Here is an 18,179-nt window from a genome sequence, read left to right as displayed (position 1 = left end):
CCCCCTTTCCAGTACCTGGTTCATATCCCTTTTATTACTTACTTTTCTACTTTGACAACTGTGCCATCTGGGAAAACAGTTTCCTCAAGGCCACCATCATAGCAGCGTTTCACTGTCTGGTCTGGAAACACAATTTCTTCGGTACCATCAGGATGGTATTTTTCTGTAGAAAAAGATATCTTTAAATCTCCTTAGAAACATGGTTGGTCATGGATTCTTGGTGTGCAGACACTGTGCATAAAACACATTCATGTATGATCATCATATGTAATGACCAACACATGGATGGCCTTCAATTTCCTACATGGATGTACCTCCTATGTAGGATTTTTGGCATGTTTAAAGCAGCTTTAGATGCACTATAAACTGCAACTCCCTGATTCAGGGCCCACATTTTAGGTTTATACTTTCCCAAGTAGGGTGTTGCTGATGATGTGCAAACAACAGCAACAATTATATTCTTTTTAAAAGGAACAGCATTTAGATTAGTAGAAATACAAATTAATCGAAGTAATTCCAATGAAAATGTACCTTTTTCCTAGAAAGGGAACTTGTAAGTTGGTACATTAAAAACATAGGAATATGTGTCTATGTAAAAATCATCCAAGAATTGTCTCTCTGGAATCAATGGAAATGCTTCAACTAATTATAATAGAGTGGGGATGAGAAAATACACTATATGTAGATGATATAACATTCTAGAATTTGTTACATATGTGTCTACCTACTATGGTCCCACTCTGGATATATCTGTCTACTGTATACCACCCTGAGAGTGTTTATTGAAGAGTAGTATAGACGTTCCTAATACAATACAATGCAATCTTCCCCAGAGCAACCCATGCTTCATGGCTTAGCAGGGATTTCAACACAGGTCTGCTGCATTTACCTCAGTGTGCAGTGTGTAAAGTCACTCTGTCAATGGAAGAGAAATATGCAAGTTCCTTATTTAAGATTTATGTGTTCATATAATGGTATATGTACCATTAGTCTATAAACAGTTTTTCCTCAGAGGGGGAAAAGGTAGTTTGAATATGCATTTGTTACCTGAGAGGCTACATTTACCAAAGATATATGCCTGTAAGTTCATGGTAAGATCACATACCAATCTGGTTATTAGGAAACTTCAGCACCTCCAAGCCATTTGGGTAAATAGTTCTGGTTGTCTGTGCATCTGCATAATAATAAATCTGCAACAAGAACAAAGAAGTATTGATTACTTACCATTTTTTTAACCAAACAGTTATCTCCGGAACAACATTTCCCGCTGAGCAGAGCAGAGCAGAGCAAGCTGCTCCAGCTGGTCCAGGGACTACAGAAGCAGGCAAGCTCCCAGAGAGCGAGCGAACAGGGGGAGCAAACAGGGGGAGCAAACAGGAGTTGGCCAGGGGAGTTGCAGTGGTTGAAGAGACAAAGGAGACAGAGGCTAAGAGGTAAGTGGGTTGCAGGAAGCCCAGGGGGCTGCCCTTTATCCTTCTGATTGGCTGTGAGCTCACCAGGTGCTTCTGAGAGCTCCAACTGAATTGGAGGGGTGTGGCCTGAGTACTCCCAGCAGCTGACTGGGCGGGAAGCTTCAGTCTGTTTCCCGCCTCCCAGCTGAGCAGAGCAGAGCAGAGCACAGCAAGCTGCTCCAGCTGGTCCAGGGACTACAGAAGCAGGCAAGCTCCCAGACAGCGAGTGAACAGAGAGAGAGAACAGGGGGAGCAAACAGGAGTTGGCCAGGGGAGTTCGGCAGGGGAGGCCCCTAACATTTTTTTTATTATTATTTTTTTACTAACTTTTTTTCATTTATTTGTCTTGTAAAACACACTTCCACACCAGTGGGACTCTGCTTTTAACCTCTACTGAGTAGAGGAACAGGCACAGGCTAGTCTAGAACAATCACAAAGCTAGACACAAAAAGGGAAAAGAGGCTATGGAAGGACAAGACTCTCCAGTGGTGGTGACCTGCAAGGTGTGTGCAATGTTTGTTTTCTTGCCTGAGAACAACATGGCCTACACCTGCAACAAGTGCAAGTTGATCACGCTGCTGGAGGAAAAAGTAAGTGGACTGGAGCGGCGACTGTCGACCCTCCGGGGAATAAGAGAACACGAAGAGTTCTTGGACAGAATGGGGGAACTACAGCAGCAAAGGGCAGACCAGAAGCTTGAAGAGCAACAGCAAGATGAGGCAGTGGGAAATGCTGAGGTGAAGAAAAATGGAATGGAGGATACCCTTGGAAAAGGGTGACAGTTAGGAGAAGAAGAACTAGACGCCACTCTGCACCAGTGGAAGCAGTGGAGCTGTGGAACCGATTCCAGGTACTTGCGGATGAGACTGGAGGACAGCCTGCAGAGGAAGAATCACAGGGGAACCTGCATGAGAGTGAGCAAGAGGCTAAAGGTCAGTCAAACAGAGGCGATGAAACCCAGGCCTACAAGAAGAAGAAGAGTGGTAGTAGTGGGAGACTCCTTGCTGCGTGGGATCGAGACCCAAGTATGTTGCGAAGACCCATGGACTCGCCAGGTATGTTGTCTCCCGGGAGGACAGATTAGAGACATGACTGAAAGGTTGCCTGCACTCATAAAGCCCACTGACAGGTATCCCTTTCTTCTCATCCATGTGGGAACAAATGATACCGCCAAGCGGAGCTACGAAGAGATCACGTCAGACTTTGAAGCTTTGGGAAGGAAACTCAAGAACTTTGGGGCCCAGATAGTTTTCTCATCCATCCTTCCAGTAGTTAGAAGAGGGATAGAAAGGGAACGAAAAATACTCCGGGTGAATGACTGGCTACGAAGGTGGTGCCGACAAGAAAGATTTGGATTCTGGGACCACGGGCTATACTTCCTGGAAGATGGGCTGTTGGCTAGGGATGGGTTGCACCTCACAAAGGATGGGAAGAATATGTTTGGCCACAGCATGAAGAACTTCATCAGGAGGGCTTTAAACTGAATCCTACGGGGAAGGGAGATGTAATGTTGGGGGTAACAATGGACATAGGCGCATGCACTGCAATGGAGAGACCAGCTCTGATAGCGCCCAATAATAGTCTTCAGACACATGTAGGAAGAAAGCCAGACTATGAAGCACATGGTCTTCGATGTCTATATACTAATGCCCAGAGTATGGGAAACAAACAGAACGAACTTGAACTCTTAATACAAGAGGGAAATTATGACCTGATAGGTATAACTGAGACTTGGTGGGATGACTCTCATGACTGGAATACAGCAATTGAAGGATATAACTTGTTCAAAAAGAACAGGAGGAACAGAAAGGGAGGTGGGGTTGCACTGTATGTGAAAAATACATATCTCTGCACAGAAATACAGGAGGAGGAGCTTGGTAGCCCCATCGAGAGCATCTGGGTTGAAATAAATGGAGCAAAGAATAAAAGGAACCTGGTGGTCGGAGTCTACTACCGGCCACCCAATCAAGGAGAAGACAAGGATGAAACTTTTGAAAAGCAAATAGCCAATGTTTTAAGGAAGCATGATGTAGTAGTAATGGGGGACTTCAATTTCCCCGATATTTGTTGGGAGACAAATTCTGCAAAACATGAATGGCCCCTCCAGGAAATTCCTGACTTGTGTGGCGGATAACTTCCTCCTACAGAAAGCAGAGGAAGGAACTAGAGGATCGGCTATCCTTGACTTGATCCTAACCAACAGAGATGACTTAGTGGATAAAGTAGCAGTTACAGGAACTCTGGGGGAAAGCGACCATGTTGTACTTGAGTTCTTGGTTCTAAGGGAAGCAAAAGCCGAGTGTAGTCAAACGCGTACCCTGGATTTTAGGAAAGCTGATTTTCATAAACTCAGAACAATTATCAGTAAGGTCCCATGGCAAGCGATGCTAGCGAGAAAAGGAGTCCAAGATGGGTGGGAGCTTTTAAAAAAGGAAATTCTCAAGGCACAATCACAAGCAATTCCAACAAGAAGAAAAGGTGGAAGACAACAGAAGAAGCCAATGTGGCTTCACAAAAAGCTTAGGGATGACCTGAAAACAAAAAAAGGACACATATAGGAAGTGGAAAGAAGGCCAAGTAACAAAGGAAGAGTACAGGCAGATAGCACAGAATTGCAGGGATGGCGTCAGGAAGGCTAAAGCTGAGAATGAGCTGAGGTTAGCAAGGGATGTTAAAAACAACAAAAAGGCTTTCTTCAGCTATGTGCATAGTAAAAGGCAGAGGAAAGAAATGGAGGTTCAGCTATTAAATAAGGATGGCAAAATGATAACAGATGACAAAGAAAAGGCAGAGGTGCTCAATTCCTACTTTGGCTCAGTCTTCTCCCAAAAGAGGGTCTATGACCCCCCTGGCAAAGGCCAAGTACAGGCTGAAGGGGCAGGATTGCAGCTTGAGATCGACAGGCATATGGTCAAGGAACACCTCATTACTTTGAATGAGTTCAAATCTCCAGGGCCAGATGAACTGCATCCTAGAGTCATAAAGGAACTGGCAGAAGAACTCTCAGAACCGCTGTCTATTCTCTTTGAGAAATCATGGAGGACGGGGGAAGTGCCAGATGACTGGAGGAGGGCTAACATTGTCCCTATCTTCAAAAAGGGTAAAAAGGAGGAACCTGGGAACTACAGACCAGTCAGTCTGACATCAATCCCTGGGAAAATTCTGGAGCAGATCATAAAGCAATCCATCTGGAAGCACCTTGACAACAATGCCGTGATTACTCGAAGCCAACATGGATTTGTCAAAAACAAGTCCTGCCAGACAAATCTGATCTCATTTTTTGATCAAGTAACCTCCCTTGTAGACCGTGGGAATGCTGTAGACATCATATACCTCGACTTCAGCAAAGCTTTCGACAAAGTGCCCCATGATATCCTGATGAGCAAACTAGCTCAAAGTGGGCTAGATGAAACAACGATCCGGTGGATCCACAGTTGGCTACAGAATCGGACTCAAACAGTGTTTATCAATGGGACCTTCTCAAGCTGGGGAGAGGTAGCGAGTGGGGTACCGCAGGGCTCAGTCCTGGGCCCAGTGCTCTTCAACATTTTTATTAATGACTTGGAGGAGGAGGTGCAGGGAATGCTGATCAAATTTGCAGATGACACCAAATTGGGAGGGATAGCTAATACTTTGGAAGACAGAAACAAAATTCAAAGTGATCTGGATAGACTGGAGCGCTGGGCACAAAACAACAGAATGGCATTTAATAGGGACAAATGCCAAGTTCTGCACCTAGGCAAAAGAAACCAAATGCACAGATACAAGATGGGGGATACGTGGCTCAACCACACTACAAGCGAGAAGGATCTTGGAATTGTTGTTGATCACAAGCTGAATATGAGCCAACAATGTGATGTGGCTGCAAAAAAGGCCAATGCTGTTTTGGGCTGCATTCATAGAAGCATCGCTTCCAAATCCCAGGAAGTACTAGTTCCCCTCTACTCAGCACTGGTTAGGCCTCATCTGGAGTACTGTGTTCTGGGCACCACACTTGAAGAAGGATGCAGACAAACTGGAGAGGGTTCAGAGGAGGGCAACAAAGATGATCAGGGGACTGGAAACAAAGCCCTATGAAGAGAGACTGAAAGAACTGGGCATGTTTAGCCTTGAGAAGAGAAGACTGAGGGGAGAGATGATAGCACTCTTCAAGTACTTGAAAGGTTGTCACAGAGAAGAAGGCCAGGATCTCTTCTTGATCATCCCAGAGTGCAGGACACGGAGTAATGGGCTCAAGTTACAGGAAGCCAGATTCCGGCTGAACATCAGGAAAAACTTCCTGACTGTAAGAGCAATACGACAATGGAACCAATTACCTGGGGAGGTGGTGGGCTCTCCCACACTGGAGGCCTTCAAGACGAGGCTGGACAGCCATTTGTCAGGGATGCTCTGACTTGGATTCCTGCATTGAGCAGGGGGTTGGACTCGATGGCCTTGTAGGCCCCTTCCAACCCTACTATACTATTCTATGATTCTAACATTCAAACAGTTGTGGAGCATTTCTTTTTATTTAGAACACTACGAGACAAACAGTAAATGAAAACTGTGAGGCTGCACAGTTGACTGGTGACTAATTTCTTTACATTGATCTGAAGAGAAACAATGCAATAACAACACCTTATGAAATGCATATCAGAAGAGTTTCCAAACAAGTGTGTGTGTGTGTGTGTGTGTGTGTGTGTGTGTGTATGAAGGAGTAACGTTTTAGCCCTTACTGCTGCAAACACAGGTTTAAAAATAGTTGAGCTATGCCAGGAAGTGTACAAGACATGTCTCAAAAGAATCAGTAAGGATTTTTTGGGGAGGGGGAGTCCTTCCGCAGGGTGAGTGCAGCTTCCTTTTGCCTTTGCAGTGCAAATGTTCAACGTACTTCCATATCCAATGCTGATTTAATCTTCAGTGTTGCAGCTCCCTCCATATTTCAGATGAGTTGTCTACCTTTTTATTGTTTAAAGCATATACATTTACACATTTAAAAGTTCATTAAGTTATCATGGATGCCAGCCAAAAGTGCTGAATGCAGCAAGTTGTCCAGAAAACTAGCAGAAATAATATTCCTGAGCTTGATCTTGGAGAGGAGATTGTATGCCCAACCAATGTGCTGTGAATGTACTTCCACAGGGACCCCACTGCAATTTTTAAATGCATCTGTCACACCCTCAGAAGCCAGAAAGGTGGAGGTGCTGTACAGCAGGTATGAGCAGATCTGGATCTAATAGTAGATTCTGGATGATTTGCAGAAGATCTGCTGAAAAAATATGCTGCTGAAATGAAAAAGCTTGGGGTAATCAGGAGTGGATTTTTGTATGGAAGGATGGTAAGCTATGTGCAGTTCTGGTTTTCAAAACAAATTCCTGGGCTTAGAATTCTTTAATTCTAAATGTAGCCTTTTGCACCAGTCTCTGATTGGAGGATCTTCAGGTTCTAGTAAAAAACAAAGTTAACCCCACACACCTGAAGATTGCCCACCTCTGATGTGCAGGATACCCAGGGGTCAGTGGGAAGGGCGTCAGTGGCACAAGCAGCTCTTGCTTCTTCCCATGACTAGCAAAAGCAAGTAAGTTGTGCAAACTAAGCATTAGCATAATTTACATAATGTCTAGAGGTTGCAGAATTCAGCCATCTGAGTTACTTTGACAGAGGTTTCTTTTAGCAGAGCAAACATGTTGTTGTTTATTCATTCAGTCGCTTCCGACTCTTCGTGACTTCATGGATCAGCCCACGCCAGAGCTTCCTGTCGGCCGTCGCCACCCCCAGCTCCCCCAAGGTCGAGTCCGTCACCTCCAGAATATCATCCATCCATCTTGCCCTTGGTCGGCCCCTCTTCCTTTTGCCTTCCACTTTCCCTAGCATCAGCATCTTCTCCAGGGTATCTTGTCTTCTCATGATGTGGCCAAAGGACTTCAGTTTTGCCTTTAATATCATTCCCTCAAGTGAGCAGTCTGGCTTCATTTCCTGGAGGATGGACTGGCCTGATCTTCTTGCAAGGCACTCTCAGGCACTCTCAGAATTTTCCTCCAACACCACAGTTCAAAGGATCTATCTTCCTTCGCTCAGCCTTCCTTATGGTCCAGCTCTCGCAGCCATAGGTTACTACAGGGAATACCACTGCTTTAACTATGTGGACCTTTGTTGTCAGTGTGATGTCTCTGCTCTTAGCTATTTTATCAAGATTTGTCATTGCTCTCCTCCCAAGAAGTAAACGTCTTCTGATTTCCTGGCTGCAGTCAGCGTCTGCAGTAATCTTTGCGCCTAGAAAGACAAAGTCTGTCACTGCCTCCACATTTTCTCCCTCTATTTGCCACTTATCAATCAAGCTGGTTGCCATAATCTTGGTTTTTTTGAGGTTTAACTGCACTTTTGCACTTTCTTATTTCACCTTTGTCATAAGGTTCCTCAGCTCCTCCTCGCTTTCAGCCATCAAAGTGGTATCATCTCCATATCTGAGATTGTTAATGTTTCTTCCAGCGATTTTAACTCCAGCCTTGGATTCATCAAGCCCAGCATGTCGCATGATGTGTTCTACGTACAGGTTGAATAGGTAGGGTGAGAGTATACAACCCTGCCATACTCCTTTCCCAATCTTAAACCAGTCCGCTGCTCCATGGTCTGTTGTTACCATTGCTATTTGGTCATTATACACATTCCTCAGGAGGCAGACAAGATGACTTGGTATCCCCATACCACCAAGAACTTGCCACAGTTTGTTATGATCCACACAGTCAAAGGCTTGAGAATAGTCAATAAAACAGAAATAGATGTTTTTCTGAAGCTCCCTGGCTTTCTCCATTATCCAGCGGATATTGGCAATTTGGTCTCTAGTTCTTCTGCCTTTTCTAAACCCAGCTTGTACATCTGGCAATTCTCGTTCCACGAATTGCTGGAGTCTACCTTGCAGGATCTTGAGCATTACCTTACTGGCATGTGAAATAAGTGCCACTGTTCGATAGTGTGAACATTCTTTAGTGTTTCCTTTTTTGGTATGGTGATATAAGTTGATCTTTTCCAATCTGATGGCCATTCTTGTGTTTTCCAAATTTGCTGGCATATGGCATGCATCACCTTGACAGCATCATCTTGCAAGATTTTAAACAGTTCAGCTGGGATACCGTCGTCTCCTGCTGCCTTGTTATTAGCAATGCTTCTTAGGGCCCATTCAACCTCACTCTTCAGGCTGTCTGGCTCTAGCTCACTGACCACACCGTTGAATCTATCCCCGATATTATTAGCCTTCCTATACAGATCTTCCATATATTCTTGCCACCTTTTCTTGATCTATTCTGCTTCTGTTAGGTCCTTGCCATCTTTGTTTTTGATCATACCCATTTTTGCCTGGAATTTACCACCGATGTTTCTAATTTTCTGGAAGAGGTCTCTTGGCCTTCCTATTCTATTATCCTCTTCCACTTCTGCGCATTGCTTGTTTAAAAATAATTCCTTATCTCTTCTGGCTAACCTCTGGAATTTTGCATTTAATTGGGCATATCTCCCCCTATCACTGTTGCCTTTTGCTTTCCTTCTTTCTTGGGCTGCTTCCAGTGTCTCAGCAGACAGCCATCTTGCCTTCTTGGTTTTTTTTTTCTTTGGGGCGGTTTTTGTTGCCGCCTCCTGAACAATGTTGCAAACTTCTGTCCATAGTTCTTCCGGGACCCTATCTACTAAATCTAGTCCCTTAAATCTATTCTTCACCTCCACTGCATATTCATTAGGAATATTAGTGAGCTCATATCTAACTGATCTGTGGGTCTTCCCTATTCTCTTTAGTCTGATTCTAAATTGTGCAATAAGAAGTTCGTGATCTGAACTACAGTCAGCTCCAGGACTTGTTTTTACCGCTTGTATAGATGTCCGCCACCTTTGGCTCCAAAGGATGTAGTCAATCTGATTTCGGTGTCGACCATCTGGTGAAGTCCATGTTGAAGAGCAAACATAGAACCTTCCTAATTCAAAAAAGACTGTTTAGCTCAGTTAAAGCTCAGCTTAGCTAAATACGTATTTCCCTTTTCCCCAAAATTAAGTGTTTCAGAACTCAAGTCAGTCTCCATAATTGCTCTTAAAAGTCCTGCTTTAAAGCAAAGGTGAATGAATAAATAAATATACACACCACTCTCTGATCTGGCAAGGTCTTCTTAATATCTCCATTGTAAAAAGTAACAACAGTTGTCCTTTTATCGGTACTAATCTCCATTTTTGTGCCATTGGGATAAGTAATAATTTTGCGTCCATCAGTGAACAGCTGTTTCACCTTTAAAACAAAGAAAAGATGTGTAAAGATGAGGAAATGGGAAAGGGAGCACTGACAGTTATTTTCATGCATCACCACAATGGATCATGTTATATTAATACAGCCTCTTACTATTGCCCTGCAAACAGATGCGGCATGCAAAGGTTTAAGACTGGGGTTTAAATAAGTTTAAATCCAGCATACCAATTTCAACATGTTTTACAAGGTTAGAAGGGCACATCTACAATAGAAGTGAGCAAACAGCCTTGTACTCACCCCCAAATTAATGAAACCCAAGCATCCCTGCTCAAATTCTAATCTACACCCCTAATCTACATCCAAGCCAACTCACACTGGTTTAATAGTCATTCCCTCTCCACAAGGAAGCCTAGGAACTATAGTTCTGTGAAGGGAACAAGGGATCTCAAATAAAGAATTCTCAGCACCTTCACCAGAAAAAATTACCAGAATTCTATGGGGTTAGGTTGTCAAAACAGTTAAATTTTGAAACTGATATAGGTAGCATTTCTAATGCCTTCTAACAGTTCGCTCCATGTATTGTTTGTTGGTAAGTAACTTGAAACACACAGCTGAAATATGCATGAGAAAAACTTTACTAATGAACACAACTATCTTTTAACGGGGGGGGGGGGGTAAGCTCCAAGCTAGCAAGACATCAACTTAGCTGTCATGTATAAACCATCACAACAGACTAGCCGATGGAATGTTCAGTTAGCCCCGGAAATCGCAACAGCTAGCCTGCAACATGTACAAACATGTATTTAAGCTTATATGCACTACTCACATACTGTTGTAACTCCAACACTGTTAACTGGTTCTCCTTGTCCCCTAGGAATAACTTTTCTGCTTGTCCCACATTGTTGCTGTCCTGTCCTGGTTTATTCTTGCACTGCTCTTTGAACATTTACAGTACACATGTGCAAACATCACCACAGGATGGGATTAGCCTGCAGGTAGGCGCTCCCAGCCTGCCATTTGAAATCAAGGCAGGGGCTTCTACTTGCAAACAAATAATACAGGTATTCCATAAAAGAATGACATTCTATCATAACTGGACTAATAAACCAAGGAAACGGTGTTGGGAATATAGATTTGGGGGACTATAGATTTCATGTTTTTAGAACAAGGATCAAGATGTGAGAAAAGGGCAGTCCTTGTCCCAAAATAAGAACTGTGCAGTACTTATCAGAACATGTGTGAACAGCAGCCATGTGGTTTCTTTAAAATGCTTCAGGGTATGGGGAACATCTTGCTGCCATTCACTTATGCTGATTTAAGATCTGTGACTGGCACAAATTGCATTAAAAATTCTATCTCACAACAAGTCAGCATAATTTGCATCCCCTTGGAGACTTCCAATTCTGCATGGAGTGCTCCAAACTGCACTGTGATGAATTACCATATGGCAGAGACATATGTCTGCAGCAGTTTTATTTTCTCATAATGTGACCCCATCACATGCATGGCGGCTCTACAGAAAGTTAGCTTTGTTTCATGCAGAGAGCTCCTGGGAAATCATCCAAGACCTCTCAACAAGCAGATGGGGAACACATTCCTGGTGAACATGTCCTACAACTGATGTGTGTACCACATGAAACCAGCTGTCTAGCACTTCAGCACAAACTTGAGTTAAAGACTGAGTACAAGTGGTAGCTTAGATCCCCTGCATAAATTGTAGGTGTCAGGCATATTGAATCAGCATCGTTCTGGGGCTAACTACATGTTACTACACATTTTATTGCCCAGATGCCATTATTTTTTTAAAAGCAGATTTGTGAGAAGGTGCTTAGTCCTTTCCCCTTCCATAGTCCAAATCATGCATGTATACACTCCAGCTACTTTTCCCTGTGCAGGGCTCAAAATGCATATTGGCCGTAAAGGTGGGGCGGGGCACTTGAAGTGGAAACAATGTAGGTATGGAAAGACTTAAACACATACACTCTACAAAACAGTTAACATTACACTGGCATCAACCATGTTCACTCTTGGACTGGGCCAGCTGATCAGCTTCAAACTCTAGTTTCATTTCCTGGTTGAGGAAATCCTGAATAGTGTTAACTGTGGTTAATGCCAGTGCCAATGTAACACTTAACAGTGATGAAGGCTGGAGGGCAGAATTTGTGGCAGAGGGGACAGGAGAGGAAGCATGTGATCCTGGAGTCCATCCAAATCGTTTAAGATTTTGAGATCTTTTGAGATCTCTCGTTTAAGATTTTTGACATCTCCACTAGTCCAGAAAAAGAGAGAGAGAGAGAGAGAGAGAGAGAACATTGCTTTCCAAATTCTTCATCCATTTCTCATTCAATTTAACATGTTACCTATACCCATATAATATGGGTTAACATCTTTCTGTTTTATACTTATCTAAAAATTTCTTACCTTGCCATCTGGATACTCTATTTTCTCTTTCACTTCCCCATCATCCTTGCTTTCAGTATATAGTGATGCTCTTCTAGACAGTATTGGTTTCAGGGGGGAAATCTATCAACAATCAAACATGAATTTATTTCGACATACTTTTCTGTAAAGAGTGGCATCTTACAAAATCCACATAAGAGAGGAGTCATCCTGTGATACTTTATTCTAGAAGTAAGTCGGGCCTTTTTCTCTTTTACTTTAGAAAAATCTATACTGCCTTTCCAGCAGTGTTGTCCAGCTCCAAGATAAGTCACACAGGATTGTATACTTATATACAATCTACCAGTGGACTGGAAACCAGTGGTAGAACCATCTCTGCCTGCCTCTTGCAGTCTCTTGTGCACCCCAAAAATCTGCTCTGGATAGTTGGGAGCATGGGGAGAGGGAAGCAAGTCAGAGTCTATTCATGTGATGTTGGATTTAACCCATCTAAAACAATTGGAGGGAAAAGTTAAAAGCAATAAAATAAAATATAGAAAAAATGGACACATAACAGCTATGTCCCTTGTTGCCTGGGAAGCATTTCAGCCATTTTGGGGCATGGTCTGGGGAATTTTAATGCATCAAGATGATGGTGCAATGGTATATGACTCCAGTAAAAATCTCATAGTTACAGCAGAATATATACTCTCTCTTATTTTAAATTTACTAAAGAAAATGAAACAAATTAGAAAAAAATTGAAATGCTTTCTAGAGTAAATGGGAAGTTCAGGTGCCATCTATTTTGCTATCCCAGACAAAACTGTTTTTAATTTCCTGGAGCCATTTAAATATTTTTAAATCCCTGGTGTAATTTGGTTTTATGCTGCTTTTATCTGCCATGTGTATCTGTTGTCAGTTTTTATATAGTTGACTTTTCTGTTGGTTATATTTTGCTTTTTATGTGTTTGTAAAAACCTTGTTGAAGGGCAGGATATCTCTTAAAAAACCTTAATTAATTAAAACAAAACAGTGACCACCAGAGGTGCATTCAGTTTACAAATTTTATAGATTTAAAAATCTAAAAATTAAAAAATTAAATGTACAGATTTAAATATACATATACACACAGAGATTTTAAAATGTGAAACATTGCAGTATAAAACACCACTGAAGCTGGTGTTTTATACCACATTTAAATGTTTAAATCTATAACTATTTATAAACTGGATGTGCTGCTGGTGGTCCCTGTTTTATTTTGGAGTGCTGAATCATGTGCATTGCATCACCTACATATGGTTTAATTAATTAATTAATTAAGGGTGCAACGCTATCAGGATAGTCAGCCGCCTCTGAAGTTGGAGGCGGCCAACTATTCTATGCAGGGTGGGTGGAACACAGAGGGGATCTCTCCTCTGCAGTCCACCCACCCTGCTTTTGTGGGAGCAGGGGAGGCTGCACAGTGCATCAGAAGGTTTCTGCAAGTCTCCTCCCCTCTCACCCCTGGGCATGGAGACTGGCAAGAACTGCACTGCCTACGATAGGGACAGGGAGGGGGTAGGGAGCACTGGCTCCAACCTCAGTTCCTGGAAACCGAGAAATCCTACGGCCCTCTAGACACTGTCTAGGGGCCATGGGATTGCTCTCTTAAACTAGTAGAATAGTTGGTTGTCACAGAGGGGAAGGCCAGGATCTCTTCTCAGTCATCCCAGAATGCAGGACACGGAATAATGGGCTCAAGTTACAGGAAGCCAGATTCCGGCTGAACATTAGGAAAAAATTCCTGACTGTTGGAGCAATACGACAATGGAACCAATTCCTAGGGAGGTGGTGGGCTCTCCCACACTGGAGGCGTTCAAGACGAGGCTGGACAGCCATCTGTCAGGGATGCTTTTTACTTGGATTGGGGGTTGGACTCGTTGGTCTTATAGGCCCCTTCCAACCCTACTATTCTATGATTCTAGCCATGGCCACGTTAATAAAAATTTATCATGGACTTAGTTTTCTTTCATTTATTGCTAGTTGCTAATTGATTAGGCTGTTTGCATGACTATTTCAACCTTATAATTGTTGATGCAACCCAGTTCATTAATAACTGTAGTTGTTAAGGGCACAATCCTCTCCAGAGAGTCGCCAGCCTCTGAAATCGGAGGCTGCCGACTATCCTATGCAGGGCAGCTGGAGCACAGAGTGGGCCCTCTCCTCCGTGCTCCAGCCGCCCTGCATTTTGCCTAGACGGGCAATAGTGGTGGCTTCGAGGAGTGGGAGAGGAGGAGCCTGAGCCCTGGCTCAGACCACATTTCCCAGAAATCAAACAATCCTATGCCCCTCTAGACAGTGTCTAATGGCCACAGGATTGCTCCCTAAGTCTACTTTTGTAATTCTTTCTTGATGTGGGATCTTTATACACAGACATTGAATTTCTTTGCAATCGCTCTTTGAAATTGGAATTTTATTGGTAAGACATCATTTTATACTTTATTTTCATTTAACTGGCATCTTTTGAAATCTGGTAAACTTCTGAATAGTCTGATTTGTGACTGGGGGCATTTTGAGAGAACTGACATATTAGATGGTTGGGCATTCTCTGAATCCTAAAGGGAAAAAAACATTTAAAAGCCAACAGGATTCCCCCCTAACAGCCTGCTAGCCTCAACAATATGTAACTTTTATTGGTCACCTTCAGCTTGTATTCCCTAGTTTTGTTTTGGATAGGCTTCGTGTATTCCTTAGCTTCCCCCTTCTCTTTTTAACATAAATTGGTATTTTATTTAGTAACAAATATTTTCATTAAATAAATAGACCTTTAAAACAACAACAACTCTAATAATAAGAATCCAATGAACACCAATGTACATTTAGGAACCAGTGAATCCCAGCTCAAAACACAATGCAAGAAAAGGCCCACAATAGGCCCTTATCTACAGGTTTCCAAGAGACTTGTGCGTATAGACACCACGCCTTCTTTCCCCAAACTTGGGCCCACTGGACTCCTTGTAAATCTACCCACCCCCATACTATGATATTAGTCTTTTACACATAACACTAAACCATGGTATGTGTTACTGAATTCTGGGTTGTCGTGATGTGTGAACATGCCCATGCTAAGAAACTATGTTTTATTAACCATGAACAACCCAGAAAGACAACCTCTGGTTTCTTGTTGGGTTGTGAACTCTGGGTTGTTAAACCATGGGTTGATGTTACAAATGAACCCAGAGCTATGGGCTGTTTCACCAGGCTACAGAGGTGGCGAGCAAGAGTGGTCCAAAAACCCAACCACTCTTCATGCCAGAAAGGCAGTTGGGAAACAGGGATGGAGCCAGCGAAGGAGGAGGGAAACAAGCAACCCAGGGATTGAGAAAACAAACCACAGTTTGTTCAATCATCTGCCAGACAAACCTTGGTAAGGCAACCATGGGTTAAATAAACCATGGGTTTTGTTGTTGTTGTTCAGTCGTTCAGTCATGTCCGACTCTTCGTGACCCCATGGACCATAGCACGCCAGGCCTTCCTGTCCTGCGCTCTCTCCCGGAGCGTGCTCAAGTTCATATTCATTGCATCCGTTAGCATTACATTAATAGGGATGTCAGAGAATTTCTCCACGAATCTCGGGAATTTCTCCACCGAACTTGGTGGAGAAACGGTCTGCCCCCCCCGCCCCCCCCCGGGATGGGACTTACCTTGTTCAAATGTCCCTGGCGGCGGCGGCGGCTCCGGCGGCGGTTCGGCGGCGGTGGCGGCCGGTTTTCCAACCAGCTGCCGCCGCCGCCATTTCCAAGTAAAACAAAAAACAAAAACAAACAAACGTGATAGGCTACATAAAGATTTACGTAGCCTATCACGGCTAGATTTTTAAAAAACACCGGGATAGGCTACGTAAATGTTTACGTAGCCTATCACGGCTGACTTTGGAAAAAAAAAAAAAAGCACGTACACAAATGGCGGTGCCCATGGGCGCCGCCATTTGCGTTCCTTGTTTTGGCACACGTAGTCTACGTAAACATTTACGTAGACTACGGTGAAAATAAGGGCAATGCTATTTGCGGTCCCCATATTTTCGCCGTAGTCTACGTAAATGTTTACACAGACTACACGTGCCAAAATAAGGAAGGCAAATGGCGGCACCCATGGGTGCCGCCATTTGCATACGCGCTTTTTTTTTTTTTAAGTCAGCCGTGATAGGCTACGTAAACATTTACGTAGCCTATCACGGCTGACTGCAGGGACTCAAACGGCGGTGGCTACGGCCGCTGCCATTTGTGTCTCAGCAGGACAGGAGGTTTCGCAGGCAGAGGGACGGGGCGCCTCCCCGCCAGCCAGAATTTCGGGGGGGAGGGACGGGACGCCTCCCCCCCGGCCAGAATTTCGGGGGGGAGGGACAGGGCGCCTCCCCCCCGGCCAGAATTTTGGGGGGAGGGACAGAGCGCTTCCCCCCACCGCGAAGCAAGCTTCAGGATCAGGTAAGGGACTTTTGTCCATCCCTACATGTGAACCAGGCCATTGTTCCTTTGCTGTTCTTGAGCAGTTGTAACACAAATGAGGTGAGGGGAAGGAAAAGGATTTCTATTTGTTGTTGTAGCAAAAGAGCTACCATTGGCCCACTTAGGTTTACCTGTGCCTGCTAATCTTGTCTTAACCATGGTTGAGAAACTGGGAGTGGGCTGCAAGCTCACAGGCTCCAGTCCCTTCCCCAATGCAAATCCCCCTTGTTTCCCTCAACCATAGTTTAAGCATTTGCACTAGCGCTGTAGTTTACACTAGCCAGTGTTTCAATCTTAAATGGAGTTTGAAACCAAGGCTGGAAGCAGGTTTGCAAACTGTTGTTAAGAGGAAACCCTAGTTATCATTAACCAACTTTAAACATTAAATCTTTGCTAAGGCAAACCACAGAAGGGACGAAAGAAAGGGAAAGGTAGGGAGAGGGACATATAAGTGTGCAGTCCATTCCTGATCTTTTAACTGTGACTGGGATTGCACCAGGCCCTAGTAATAAGGGCAGCACTGATAGAAATGCAGATTATCTTAGCACCTGGTTGCATGACTGTAGAAATACTATTAATGCAGATACATAGATAGTTAGTGAAAAGGACAGCCAAAAAAACTGTTAGGAGACCGAACCTTTCTTTCAGCATTCACAAGAGTAGGAATATTTTCTGCAAGTGCTTTCCTGCCACTTGAGGTCATACTCTTTCTCCTGGAGATGGCTACAGAAGCCACGTGCTCACAGGGCTTCTTGGATCTCTGAGCCCTTTTACAGCTAAAATTCTCTTTCACCTGTAGAGATATTAAACAGCAATTTGAAATCATGTAAGCCACATGTTTAAAGGAGCATACTATATTTAAAGATAGACCATTTAATTTTTGAATAAAACAAGCTGAACTCTATTCCCCACCACCACATACACACATGCACCCTTTTTTAAACAAGAGGCTCATTTGAGAGTAGGGTTTTAGGCACACTCTCTGTATAAAAAATGATATTTAAAACTTGTACATAAGAACATACCTGTATTTTCACATTACTCAAGGATGCAGAGCTTAAAATGTCATTGTTTGGGCTAGTTAAAAAAGCTGCATCTTCTGAACTACCTGAGGTGGAAGAGTTTGTACCTAGAAGGATTAAAATAATGACATATTAAAAACTATAAGTGACCACATATTAAATCACAGATGATTCAAGTCCTGTTTTTGAAGTCCAACATATTGTTACTGGCTAGCAAAGGTGACATGTTTTGAGCAAGGAGAGATTCTGCAGTTTTTAGACACTTGCTATCCCCACATGTGATAATTACCTTCAACATACAAAGAAGGACAGGTATCCTTGAGTACAGTCAGATTAGATGCAGAGACTGGTGAGTTTCTTACATGACTTTGTTGCTGATTATGAGCCATCTGTGGTAAAGCCTAGAACAAAGAGGAAACATTTAAATTAACAATACTTCTACACACTCCATCACTTGAAAAGTCTGTGTGTTATGAATAATTAGCCAAAAAGGCTTTCCACAGGTTAATCAGAGCCAAAAGTAACAGGAAAATGTACGGTCTTGGAGGTAAAAGGTGCTTCCAGATGGAGGGTTCCTAACGCTACCAATCAAAAAGCACTGTGCAGCTATTCCTCCTTAATGGATTTTTTTCTGGTAAGG

At 43.3% G+C, this 18,179-nt stretch overlaps 1 protein-coding gene across 1 annotated transcript in view; it reads right to left on the bottom strand.

Annotated features, from left to right (window-relative positions):
• The window catches only part of LOC146359743 (uncharacterized), a 57,591-nt gene that overhangs the window by 5,356 nt on the left and 34,056 nt on the right, over positions 1-18,179 (bottom strand). Inside the window, exons 14-20 of the mRNA XM_084832053.1 lie at positions 17,829-17,940; positions 17,543-17,646; positions 17,155-17,310; positions 12,076-12,177; positions 9,556-9,696; positions 1,106-1,190; positions 43-163 (exon numbers count right to left, since the gene is read on the bottom strand). Coding sequence (XP_084688179.1) covers positions 43-163; positions 1,106-1,190; positions 9,556-9,696; positions 12,076-12,177; positions 17,155-17,310; positions 17,543-17,646; positions 17,829-17,940 — 821 coding nt within the window. The remainder of the gene's footprint in view (positions 1-42; positions 164-1,105; positions 1,191-9,555; positions 9,697-12,075; positions 12,178-17,154; positions 17,311-17,542; positions 17,647-17,828; positions 17,941-18,179) is intronic.

The sequence above is a fragment of the Heloderma suspectum genome, chromosome 1 (assembly GCF_057233095.1).
Source record: "Heloderma suspectum isolate Gila_16-S chromosome 1, 16-S_ref, whole genome shotgun sequence".
Lineage (NCBI taxonomy): Eukaryota > Metazoa > Chordata > Lepidosauria > Squamata > Helodermatidae > Heloderma > Heloderma suspectum.
This window is presented reverse-complemented; position numbering and strand designations above follow the sequence as displayed.